The sequence below is a fragment of the Pimephales promelas genome, chromosome 2 (genome assembly GCF_988280905.1).
Source record: "Pimephales promelas chromosome 2, fPimPro1.hap1.1, whole genome shotgun sequence".
In the NCBI taxonomy this organism is placed as follows: Eukaryota; Metazoa; Chordata; class Actinopteri; order Cypriniformes; family Leuciscidae; genus Pimephales; species Pimephales promelas.
The window spans coordinates 5,300,467-5,314,440 of record NC_142770.1 but is presented as its reverse complement, the minus strand read 5'-3'; the positions used below and the strand labels follow the sequence as shown (position 1 = coordinate 5,314,440).

The window sequence follows — 13,974 nt, the reverse complement described above, 5'->3', positions numbered from 1 at the left end:
TTTTTCTAAATTTAAAAAAAAAAATTTACCACCAAAGTAATGTACTTAAATAAAAGGTTGGATTTTTCTCTTTTTTTGCATTTGGGTTCTATGTTGTTTTAAAAAAAGGGAGAATTTTTAAAAGTCCTCGACCACATCTTAAACAGGGGTGCCAATAATTGTGGAGGGCACTGTATATATATATATATATATATATATATATATAAATTTACCATGGTAATCTTTAATCAAAATCTGAAAAGTTACTTCCGGTCTGGGAGGGTGTCTTTTTCTGATGACGTAGATTTGACGGCTTGGGTCCCCCCCCCCCCCCCCCAATTATTCCCCCCCATTTTTTCCACCAAAAATCTGATTTACAATTTATTCTGTCCCTACTTAAAATCAATCTGCAGATGACAAAGAAATTGTTCAAAACAAGTTTTAACTTTATTTTGTTTTGATATTCCGATCTGTGATATTATCTGGATTAAAGTGCAATCAGAAACAACAAGCCAAAAAGACAAGAGGGCAGACCCTGTTATTGTAAAAAGTGTAAATGTAACATAACATGAAATGGGTGGATTGGGATTGTAAAATAAACAAATATATATATATATAATAAAAACAACTTGCTGCATCACAATAAGTTTATTGTGATTGTCAAATTATTTGGTAACTAAACATAATTTTATTAGGTTTATTAACATAAACACAGTGTTTACATGGTACAAAGACTGTATGCTACTGTTTTTATTATTGCTTAACAAAAATTTCACACAATTTCAAAGATTTGATTCTGATATGGATTCAATATCAATTCCTTTGGATAAATATTAGGTACAGTAGATATGTTAATGTGTTATGTTAATTGTTCTCCAAAAATAAATTACCTAATGCTGTAAATATACAGATAGCCCTGTCAGCTGATATTATTAAAGGTAAGCTCAAATTAAAAAATAATGTGTTTTTATAATAATAAACAACGTTATAGTATTTTTAATGATATAGGTCAAATATAATAAATGTCTATAATATATCATATTTAGCAGCAAAATGCTCCTCTCTATAGCAATTATTTTAAGTCCAACTAACATGCATGCTATATGGGTCATTAAAAGGCATTCCTGAGTCTGAGGTAAATGTAACGTTACGTGACGCATGTTGTTCTCCAACTTCTCCAGCTGTTTTATGGACATCTTCCCGTGTTTGAAAAACATTGATCAATCGGTTTTATTTCGGTAAGTTAGCAGTAAAGAGTAACAGATGATCGGTTCATGTGCCGCTTGAACTGAGATCTGTTCGTGATCTTTCACGTGATCACGTCACATTTACAAGCGCCAAAATGGTGTTTATTGTTTGAATTTCGTAATAAAATTGACAGAATCTGAGAGCTGAGGTGAGAATTTGTCTCATATCAATAACAACCTGCTCTGTCTGTTGGTGTCAGTGTCCTCTTGCTCTTTGCTTCGCGATGTTTCGCTGCATGAGAAAATGGATGTGTGCAGCGCGGTCGGAACTACGGGAGCCCAGATGGCCGCGTCGGCGGTTGTTAAAGAGAAACCCGATTTTCATTCAAGAAAATCGGCGCAATTGGCTTTATGCACAGCTTCACTACTTCCTGAATTTCAGCCAACTCCTTGTTTCCTGTCTGCCATTGGACACATTGATTAATTCAGGTGTGCTTGACCTGAGTAGTCATGGCAACAATAATCAGACACACCTGAATTAATCAATTTTGCCCAATAATGGCAGACAGGAAACAAGGAGCTGGCTGAAGTTCAGGAAGTAGTGCAGCTGGGCATAAAGCCCATTAGGCGCAAACTACAAATTCGAGTTAATCGATAAAATCGATTTATCGCCCAGCCCTACCAATTTACTCACTGAACTGCATTAAAATCTCCATATTCCTGAGATTGAAAAATGTGGTGCCTTTAAAATGAAGATTACAAAAGAAAACTTTAAGAACCAAAATCTAAAAGAAAGTATTAAGAAGTCATTAATACTACTTGAAAGTTACAGGCATGCAAACCTTGGGAAAGGGAAACCCATTAAAAGTTCTTCTCCCCATTTTTAATATGGACACTGTATATAATGCAACACTGATTGCTAAAGTAAACTGATTTCACTAACAGGCCTACCAGTCTCTGTGTAAAAAAAAAAAAAATGATGCTGCCATCTTTTTAAAGTCATTTTTACTAGTCTCTCAGGTGAAAATTGTCATTTTGACCCCTCTCCACAAAATAATGGATTATTTAGTAATACAGTCATGACATTTCATATTTTGGCTTCAATCACTATTGATCTTTGTCTTTCTTCAGGAAAAAAAAATGTAGTCGAAGTTTCTGATATTTGGTTGATTTTGAACGGAATGACCCTGTAATTCTAACTATGGCGTCAGTTTTGTGTATCAGTTTGAGCCAGAGTCTAACAATGACTGTCAAGAACAAGCTGATAAACCCAGACTAAAGTCACAAATCTCAACAGACTCGGACTGACTGACCAAGCAGAGCAGATTTTCTTTTCAGAACGAAAAGAAACAAAAAATAAACCAGTGTTGAGGATGAAAACAGGTGCAAACAATGCAAATTATACAAAAGAGAGTTGTTTTTAACATTTAAATGAAGTAAAAATTCTGGTAGACCCCATAAACCAAATTATGAAGCTGTAAATGAGCATAATAGGGGCCCTTTAATTAGTCAAATTGTGCTTATTGTGCAAGCCTATTCTCAGTTAATATTGCTGCGTTCAAGTCCTCCTGGGGAGTTCGTACGTACGAGGTGGGAAGTCGTGTTTACGACGTGAGGTGCGTTCAAGTCAGTTTCGTCGGAGCAAAATGGCAGTGTATCTACTTTTAATGAATTACACGGAAATACAGCAAGGTTTGTTAACTCTGCTAAAAAAAAATGAAGAACAAAGAATGCGCATCAGGTGTTTTTCTTTTTATGTTTTTTATTAGCTTATGAAGCCAATGTAAACTATCATTAGGTATAATATTTATATTACAATGATATCATATTTTGTGCAGAGAGCTTGCTTTATAAATGAAAAAGCCTTACAATGTCAATGAGTAAACATTGAAATTCAATTAAAATTTACCGTCAATAGACGTTGAATGAACGTTTCTCACTGACACGCCCCCAACTCGTACAGATCGGGGCTTAAAGAAATCCCGAGCTCCCCACTGGTATTTACGACATTGTGGTGGCGTTCAAGTGCGTTCAACTCGTAATTACGATCTATACGAGATGACTTGAAAGCAGCATATGTTCACTAATATCAGCAGCAGTGTTATATGAGTTTAATCTCTGAGAAACTGTTTCTGTTTGTTCTGCAGGAGTGTGTGTTGCTGAAGCAGATGAAGTGAAGACAGTGTCAGTGATGGAGGGAGAATCTGTCACTCTAAACTCTGGTGTTACTGAAACACAGGGAATAATTCTGATACAGTGGAGGTTTGGAGAGTCAGGTTCCACTATCGCTCAAATGGATGGAAACGATATCTCATATCCCAGTCACATTGACATATTTACAGGGAAACTGCAGCTGGATCAGACTGGATCTCTGACCATCAAGAACATGAGAACCAAACACTCTGGACTTTATCAACTAGAGAGCGACCTCAAATCTGGGTTCTCACGTATGACATTCAATGTTACTGTCTCTGGTGAGAATACTTTTACTACCGATAACTATAGTTAGATGTTTAGCATTTTATGTTTTGTTTTATGAATTAAACTGAATTAAGCTGAGATTTCACCAGCAAACATTACTTATGTGTTCAACAGTCTTACAGAATTGTAGTTTATTGATATCACAGTCATGCTGTTGTTCTGAATATCAGCATGATGGCGAGTGTGATACTGCTAATATACTATAGTTTTAGAAATAAAATCATATTGATTGACTTACATTTTACACACAATTTGCTCAGATATTTTAGTTTTATTCCACTGGTGAAAGTTTTGAAATAATTCAAAGCAGGATCAATTATATAGAATTATAAATTGTAATTCTATCTACTGACACATTCAATTGTAGTGTTTCAAATAGTGAAATGTTCCTGTGCTCTTATATGAAACGACACATTAAATTAGTCAACCGAAAGTAACTGTTGTACATACTAAACTGATTACCTTCATCAATCTGCATATGCCTTGTGTATTAACCATATAAACTGATATTCTAGTGCCAGTCACAGTGTTCAACATGTTTAATCTGTGTGTCTGTGAATCTGTTTCTTGCAGAGTCTCCATCTGTTGTTGATGTTGGTGAAGCTGAAATGAAGACTGTGTCAGTGATGGAGGGAAACTCTGTCACTCTTCAGACTGATGTTACTGAAACAAACGGAGGTGAGCTGATAGTGTGGAGATTTGAAAGACAACTCATAGCTAAATATGATGTAGAGGCCAAGAGCTCACCATTACTCGACACTGATGAGAGATTCAGAGACAGACTGCAGCTGGATCATCAGACGGGATCTCTGACCATCACACACACCACAAACACAGACTCTGGAGAATATACATTGAAGATCAACAGCAACAAACAGACGTTATTCAAGAGATTCAGTGTTGCTGTCAGTGGTGAGTAACTCGAGTCTTATGAAGGATTTTTTATCAGTTGTCTTTAAATAATTCAATGACACTCTAATTAATATTAAATGTTATTTTAATGTTTATATGTAAGTATCACAGTCATTTGCATATATTTACTCACGAAATACACCCAGATCTTCACTCAGGTTATATAGTGCTGATGTTTATAGTGTGTGTGTTATAGATCAGACACATTTACACTAATGTCTGTCTTTATCATTACAGTATCAGATCTACACTCAGGTTATATAGTGCTGATGTTTATAGTGTGTGTTATAGATCAGACACACTCACACTAATGACTGTCTATCATTACAGTATCAGATCTTCACTCAGGTTATATAGTGCTGATGTTTATAGTGTGTGTTATAGATCAGACACACTCACACTAATGACTGTCTTTATCATTACAGTATCAGATCTACACTCAGGTTATATAGTGCTGATGTTTATAGTGTGTGTTATAGATCAGACACACTCACACTAATGACTGTCTATCATTACAGTATCAGATCTTCACTCAGGTTATATAGTGCTGATGTTTATAGTGTGCGTTATAGATCAGACACACTCACACTAATGTCTGTCTTTATCATTACAGTATCAGATCTACACTCAGGTTATATAGTGCTGATGTTTATAGTGTGTGTTATAGATCAGACACACTCACACTAATGTCTGTCTTTATCATTACAGTATCAGATCTACACTCAGGTTATATAGTGCTGATGTTTATAGTGTGTGTTATAGATCAGACACACTCACACTAATGACTGTCTATCATTACAGTATCAGATCTTCACTCAGGTTATATAGTGCTGATGTTTATAGTGTGCGTTATAGATCAGACACACTCACACTAATGTCTGTCTTTATCATTACAGTATCAGATCTACACTCAGGTTATATAGTGCTGATGTTTATAGTGTGTGTTATAGATCAGACACACTCACACTAATGTCTGTCTTTATCATTACAGTATCAGATCTACACTCAGGTTATATAGTGCTGATGTTTATAGTGTGTGTTATAGATCAGACACACTCACACTAATGTCTGTCTTTATCATTACAGTATCAGATCTTCACTCAGGTTATATAGTGCTGATGTTTATAGTGTGCGTTATAGATCAGACACTCACACTAATGTCTGTCTTTATCATTACAGTATCAGATCTACACTCAGGTTATATAGTGCTGATGTTTATAGTGTGTGTTATAGATCAGACACTCACACTAATGTCTGTCTTTATCATTACAGTATCAGATCTACACTCAGGTTATATAGTGCTGATGTTTATAGTGTGCGTTATAGATCAGACACACTCACACTAATGTCTGTCTTTATCATTACAGTATCAGATCTACACTCAGGTTATATAGTGCTGATGTTTATAGTGTGTGTTATAGATCAGACACACTCACACTAATGTCTGTCTTTATCATTACAGTATCAGATCTTCACTCAGGTTATATAGTGCTGATGTTTATAGTGTGTGTTATAGATCAGACACACTCACACTAATGTCTGTCTTTATCATTACAGTATCAGATCTTCACTCAGGTTATATAGTGCTGATGTTTATAGTGTGTGTTATAGATCAGACACACTCACACTAATGTCTGTCTTTATCATTACAGTATCAGATCTTCACTCAGGTTATATAGTGCTGATGTTTATATGTGTTATACATCAGACACACTCACACTAATGTCTGTCTTTATCATTACAGTATCAGATCTACACTCAGGTTATATAATGCTGATGTTTATAGTGTGTGTTATAGATCAGACACACTCACACTAATGTCTGTCTTTATCATTACAGTATCAGATCTACACTCAGGTTATATAGTGCTGATGTTTATAGTGTGTGTTATAGATCAGACACATTCACACTAATGTCTGTCTATATCATTACAGTATCAGATCTACACTCAGGTTATATAGTGCTGATGTTTATAGTGTGTGTTATAGATCAGACACACTCACACTAATGTCTGTCTTTATCATTACAGTATCAGATCTACACTCAGGTTATATAGTGCTGATGTTTATAGTGTGTGTTATAGATCAGACACTCACACTAATGTCTGTCTTTATCATTACAGTATCAGATCTACACTCAAGTTATATAGTGCTGATGTTTATAGTGTGTGTTATAGATCAGACACATTCACACTAATGTCTGTCTTTATCATTACAGTATCAGATCTACACTCAGGTTATATAGTGCTGATGTTTATAGTGTGTGTTATAGATCAGACACATTCACACTAATGTCTGTCTTTATCATTACAGTATCAGATCTTCACTCAGGTTATATAGTGCTGATGTTTATAGTGTGTGTTATAGATCAGACACACTCACACTAATGTCTGTCTTTATCATTACAGTATCAGATCTACACTCAGGTTATATAGTGCTGATGTTTATAGTGTGTGTTATAGATCAGACACACTCACACTAATGTCTGTCTTTATCATTACAGTATCAGATCTTCACTCAGGTTATATAGTGCTGATGTTTATAGTGTGTGTTATAGATCAGACACATTCACACTAATGTCTGTCTTTATCATTACAGTATCAGATCTACACTCAGGTTATATAGTGCTGATGTTTATAGTGTGTGTTATTGATCAGACACACTCACACTAATGTCTGTCTTTATCATTACAGTATCAGATCTACACTCAGGTTATATAGTGCTGATGTTTATAGTGTGTGTTATAGATCAGACACATTCACACTAATGTCTGTCTTTATCATTACAGTATCAGATCTACACTCAGGTTATATAGTGCTGATGTTTATAGTGTGTGTTATAGATCAGACACATTCACACTAATGTCTGTCTTTATCATTACAGCACCAGGTCTGTCTTCAGGAGCTGTAGCAGGAATAGTAATTGTTGTTCTGCTGTTGTTCGCTGCTGCTGCTGCTGTTGGTCTGATTTACCATCGCCGACAGATCTCTGAACTAGAAAGACGAAAGGGTAAGTATTACAGCTGATATAGCAAGAGCATTGGGTTGGCTCTGTACTGCAATTTTTGCTTCGGTACGATACCAGAATATAATATTGATACTAAATTTATAACAGGTGACAAATGACCAGCCTCAAAAGAACTGAAAACTATTTTATTATGAACGCTGTATGAAATTCTGCAGTAGCAATTGTATTGCTTGTAAACAAGATAACTAGTTTGTTTATATCACATTGTGCACAACAGAATCAAAATGTAAAAAAAAAGAAGAAAAAAAGAAAACTATGATAGTTAACAGTGATGCGCGGGTTGATCCGAAATGAGCGGGTGCCTGCGGTCACCCGCGGTTACCCGCAGTTACGGGTCATCCAAAAATGCTTTTAATGATATTCGGGTCGCGGTCGGTCGGGTCGTTTGAAAAAAGATGCCAATTAAACATTTGTATTAGTTTGTATTAGTAGACATGATAACTAAACACACTGGAGATTATAAACTACAGATCATCAGCAGCAGAGGAAACACAAACAAGAGATTTTTTGTTTCTGTCTCTGGTAAGTTGTTCTTTCGATTTATTTTTCAAATATAGATGAGGTCTTTGTGAAAGGAGATGATCCACTTTGTGTTTTTTGCTCTATCAATGAAAATAGTTCCAATCGAAGCTAAAGCATGAAAAAATATATTAAATGATGTATTTGCAGAGAATATTTTATTCAGGTTAAAACTTGTTCTTAAATATTAAAGTTATTAGAGTTACATGTTTTTATTTGCATGTCACTGACAGTTTATATTTTTGACTCGTATACTGTACACACACACACACTCTCTCTCTCTCACACACACAAACACACGGTGGTGGCACTATCATTATGAGGACTTTCCATTGGCTTAATGTTTTTTCTGTCCCCTAAACATAACCCTCACATAATTTTTTTGCATTTTTAAAAAAAATGTTCTTAATTAGTAGCCCATGTCTATTGTCGTGATCTAGCATCTTCAGCTCAGAATATGGAGACAGAACAGGATCATGACATGAAAGGATATTCATCTGAATCTCTTTATTTTTCAGCTTTACAGCTTGTCAAATTGCAAACAAGTCCACAAGTATTTCCTTCAGCTTTTATTTAGATACGCACTTCTCAGATCAGTGTTCATCAAACTGGAACTGAGACAGTAATATGAATTTTCTGTGTGAGAAGACTGTAAATCATGTCCATCTGAATGATATTTCTGTAGTAGTTTCAGGCTGTGATTCACATTCACACTGTTGATCTGATGACAACATTTCTGTGTTTCTCTGTTTCTATCTGCTGCTGTCACTAATGAAGAGAGGATGATATCAGTGAAAGAGGGAAAGAATCTGATCATAAACCCTGAAACTGAAATACAGAAAGATGATCAGATACAGTGGAGGTTTGGAGACATTCTCATCGCTGAAATCAGAGGAGGGACTCTAAAAACACATGATGTTGTTGATGGGAGATTCAGAGGCAGACTGAAGCTGGATGAGAAGACTGGATCTCTGATCATCACAGACATGATAACTGAACACACTGGAGATTATAAACTACAGATCATCAGCAGCAGAGGAAACACAAACAAGAGATTTTTTGTTTATGTCTCTGGTAAGTAGTTCTTTCGATTTATTTTTCAAATATAGATGAGGTCTTTGTGAAAGGAGATGATCCACTTTGTGTTTTTTGCTCCATCAATGAAAATAGTTCCAATCGAAGCTAAAGCATGAAAAAATATATTAAATGATGTATTTGCAGAGAATATTTTATTCAGGTTAAAACTTGTTCTTAAATATTAAAGTTATTAGAGTTATATGTTTTTATTTGCATGTCACTGACAGTTTATACTTTTGACACGTATACTGTACACACACACACACACACACACATGGTGGTGGCACTATCATTATGAGGACTTTACATTGGCGTATTTTTTTTTTGTCCCTTAAACATAACCCTCACATTATTTTGCATTTTTTACATTTTTTATAATTAGTAGCCCATGTCTATTGTCGTGATCTAGCATCTTCAGCTCAGAATATGGAGACAGAACAGGATCATAACATGAAAGAATATTCATCTGAATCTCTTTATTTTCAGCTTTACAGCTTGTCAAATTGCAAACAAGTCCACAAGTATTTCCTTCAGCTTTTATTTAGATCAGCACTTCTCAGATCAGTGTTCATCAAACTGGAACTGAGACAGTAATATGAATTTTCTGTGTGAGAAGACTGTAAATCATGTCCATCTGAATGATATTTCTGTAGTAGTTTCAGGCTGTGATTCACATTCACACTCTTGATCTGATGACAACATTTCTGTGTTTCTCTGTTTCTATCTGCTGCTGTCACTAATGAAGTGAGGGAGATATCAGTGGAAGAGGGAAAGAATCTGATCATAAACCCTGAAACTGAAATACAGAAAGATGATCTGATACAGTGGAGGTTTGGAGATCAAGACATTGTCATCGCTGAAATCAGAGGAGGGACTCTAAAAACACATGATGATGCTGATGATGGGAGATTCAGAGGCAGACTGAAGCTGGATGAGAAGACTGGATCTCTGATCATCACAGACATCACAACTGAACACACTGGAGATTATAAACTACAGATCATCAGCAGCAGAGGAAACACAAACAAGAGATTTGATGTTTCTGTCTCTGGTAAGTAGTTCTTTCGATTTATTTTTCAAATATAGATGAGGTCTTTGTGAAAGGAGATGATCCACTTTGTGTTTTTTGCTCGATCAATGAAAATAGTTTCAATCGAAGCTAAAGCATGAAAAAAATATATTAAATGATGTATTTGCAGAGAATATTTTATTCAGGTTAAAACTTGTTCTTAAATATTAAAGTTATTAGAGTTATATGTTTTTATTTGCATGTCACTGACAGTTTATACTTTTGACTCGTATACTGTACACACACACACACACACACACGCACACACACAAACACACACACACGGTGGTGGCGCTATCATTATCTGCGTTTACATGGACCTTGTAATTGGATTGACGGCTCAATCGGACTAAAAAACGTTCATGTAAACACCTTAATCGATCCGATTGAGCTCGATCCGACTGGAATTTCAATCGGATTGAAAGGGGAGTTTACTCCTATTGTAATCCGATCGAGAGAACAGGTAAACACTTGATCGGATTGAAAACCGAAACTAAAAGGACTGCGCATGTGCAATGACGTTGCAATGGCGTAATGACGAATGACGCAGGGAACGAGCTGTTCTTCCTGTTGAATAAAGTGTCATATAAATTTGTGTTCCGTTATTTAAAAAAATCTCATTTCACTCCATGTCTGTGAAGTGAAGCAGGACAACGGCCCACCAGTGCTTGTTTTAGATTCTCATCCACACACGACTTTTGGGCGCGGGGTTTTACTGCGTGATAAACGGCAAAACGGTTCATGTTCATCGTCTCCAAATCATGACCAGAGACGGATAAATAATAAGTCTGTTGTTTAAAACAAATACAGAACCATTAGAGGAGAATAGTTACGCGCGAATAGTGGCATATTCGTGCAGTGTGCACATGTCAAAAAATCAATTCTGATTTGAATCTTGTGACAAAGCCGAACAAACTTACCATTGGACTTGACTGGGCTCAAGCGCATGGGCCCCGCCCAATAGGGGCCCCGCCCATTTACTTTTGATTATTTTTCAATTATATGTCAGTCATGTAATTTTTCATTTAAAGTTTGTTGATTGGTCTAGCATTGTTACCTGGCCCTGCCCTGCAATGAAATATGTAATTTAAGTAGCTCATGTTTAAGTCTGTGGAGTAGGCTACTTATGGTGAGTTTTGGTATATTTATGAGATGCGCTCCAATTCATGCCCTGGTGCCTATTATGTGTCGTGAATATCTATAATTGTCTGCTTTTACTTCTTATTTATTAAATCCAGGCAATTGGTTGATTAAACATTGATTAAAATCAAGACAAAATTAATATAAAACGAAATTCACTTTAAAGAAGGCTTTGCCCTTTTCTGTTTGAGGTCTGTGAAAGTTTTAATGCAGTCTTAAGTGTCACTTCAGAGCTCTCGCATCAGTAAAGGAGAACTGTCACGTCTGTAACTTCGTTTTTTCCTCATAAATACCAGGAACAGTTTATTTATTTTTCATTTTCTTAAAGATTTATACATCCATAGATTTAGCTATTTATACGTAAATGTAATACAAATGATTTGTTATGATTGCAACTTGCAGGGTATTTGTTTGTTTTTCAATATGTTTTCAAGCTAAATAAGTGTTTTATTCTCATTCTGACAAAATACATGTACATATTAAACACATGGTCACTTTAATCATTATTTATTTATTTATTGGAAAAAACTTTTTTAAAGCTTCAATCAGTGGTCATATAAATAAATTATTACGTGTTTTGTTTTTAGTTTTTTTTTTCAACTCTGTCTATGGTACCAGTCACCTTTTGAAAGTAACTTTACACTTCAAATAAAGATTGGATCGATTATATTGTTACGCCACCAGATGGCGACAAATGACTTAAAAAAACATTTCTCATTGAATCATTCATTCAAGAGATGTCAAAAATGAAACAAGTGTTTTTGATTGAGGAATTGAATCATTCAAACCCAAGTTTTTTTTTATATATAATTCAGATTAATTAAACATTTTTAATAGACTTCAGCAATTAACATAAATTATATTATTTTGTTAAGTTGTTTGTGTAGAATCGTGATCTCTATTTTTATTGTCAAATTATCCAGAATTGTGCAGCTCTAATACATAGGCCTAGCTTGTGTATGTATCATTTAGTTCTATTTAAAGTAATGTATAGAAGGTCCCGAAAGTGACTCAAGCCCAGGGCCCCCCCCACCCTAAGTCCTGCCCTGCTTGTGACATATATAAACGCGCACATCAACCCGATCACTTTATTTATCATTCATGTAAACACCTTGTTCGGATTCATCAACCGTATTGATTTCATTCCGATTGTGTCCATATAAACGTAGACTGAGGACTTTCCATTGGCGTAATGTTTTTTCTGTCCCCTAAACATAACCCTCACATAATTTTTTGTTTTGCATTTTTTATTTTTTATTTTTCATAATTAGTAGCCCATGTCTATTGTCGTGATCTAGCATCTTCAGCTCCGAACATGGAGACAGAACAGGATCATAACATGAAAGAATATTCATCTGAATCTCTTTATTTTCAGCTTTACAGTTTGTCAAATTGCAAACAAGTCCACAAGTATTTCCTTCAGCTTTTATTTAGATCAGCACTTCTCAGATCAGTGTTCATCAAACTGGAACTGAGACAGTAATATGAATTTTCTGTGTGAGAAGACTGTAAATCATGTCCATCTGAATGATATTTCTGTAGTAGTTTCAGGCTGTGATTCACATTCACACTCTTGATCTGATGACAACATTTCTGTGTTTCTCTGTTTCTATCTGCTGCTGTCACTAATGAAGAGAGGATGATATCAGTGAAAGAGGGAAAGAATCTGATCATAAACCCTGAAACTGAAATACAGAAAGATGATCAGATACAGTGGAGGTTTGAAGACATTCTCATCGCTGAAATCAGAGGAGGGACTCTAAAAACACATGATGATGCTGATGATGGGAGATTCAAAGGCAGACTGAAGCTGGATGAGAAGACTGGATCTCTGATCATCACAGACATGATAACTGAACACACTGGAGATTATAAACTACAGATCATCAGCAGCAGAGGAAACACAAACAAGATATTTTATGTTTCTGTCTCTGGTAAGTAGTTCTTTCGATTTATTTTTCAAATATAGATGAGGTCTTTGTGAAAGGAGATGATCCACTTTGTGTTTTTTGCTCGATCAATGAAAATAGTTCCAATCGAAGCTAAAGCATGAAAAAAATATATTAAATGATGTATTTGCAGAGAATATTTTATTCAGGTTAAAACTTGTTCTTAAATATTAAAGTTATTAGAGTTATATGTTTTTATTTGCATGTCACTGACAGTTTATACTTTTGACTCGTATACTGTACACACACACACACACACACACGCACACACACAAACACACACACACGGTGGTGGCGCTATCATTATCTGCGTTTACATGGACCTTGTAATTGGATTGACGGCTCAATCGGACTAAAAAACGTTCATGTAAACACCTTAATCGATCCGATTGAGCTCGATCCGACTGGAATTTCAATCGGATTGAAAGGGGAGTTTACTCCTATTGTAATCCGATCGAGAGAACAGGTAAACACTTGATCGGATTGAAAACCGAAACTAAAAGGACTGCGCATGTGCAATGACGTTGCAATGGCGTAATGACGAATGACGCAGGGAACGAGCTGTTCTTCCTGTTGAATAAAGTGTCATATAAATTTGTGTTCCGTTATTTAAAAAAATCTCATTTCACTCCATG

General features: G+C 35.5%; 1 protein-coding gene across 2 annotated transcripts in view; it reads left to right on the top strand.

Moving 5' to 3' along the window:
* The window catches only part of LOC120474283 (titin), a 164,302-nt gene that overhangs the window by 130,722 nt on the left and 19,606 nt on the right, over window positions 1-13,974 (top strand). Inside the window, exons 2-7 of one of the 2 annotated variants that reach the window (XM_089120566.1) lie at window positions 3,314-3,640; window positions 4,221-4,559; window positions 7,442-7,567; window positions 8,882-9,178; window positions 9,927-10,232; window positions 13,025-13,324. In XM_089120566.1, the coding sequence (XP_088976692.1) occupies window positions 3,314-3,640; window positions 4,221-4,559; window positions 7,442-7,567; window positions 8,882-9,178; window positions 9,927-10,232; window positions 13,025-13,324 (1,695 nt within the window). The remainder of the gene's footprint in view (window positions 1-3,313; window positions 3,641-4,220; window positions 4,560-7,441; window positions 7,568-8,881; window positions 9,179-9,926; window positions 10,233-13,024; window positions 13,325-13,974) is intronic. The other variant, XM_089120568.1, reaches the window with a different exon arrangement.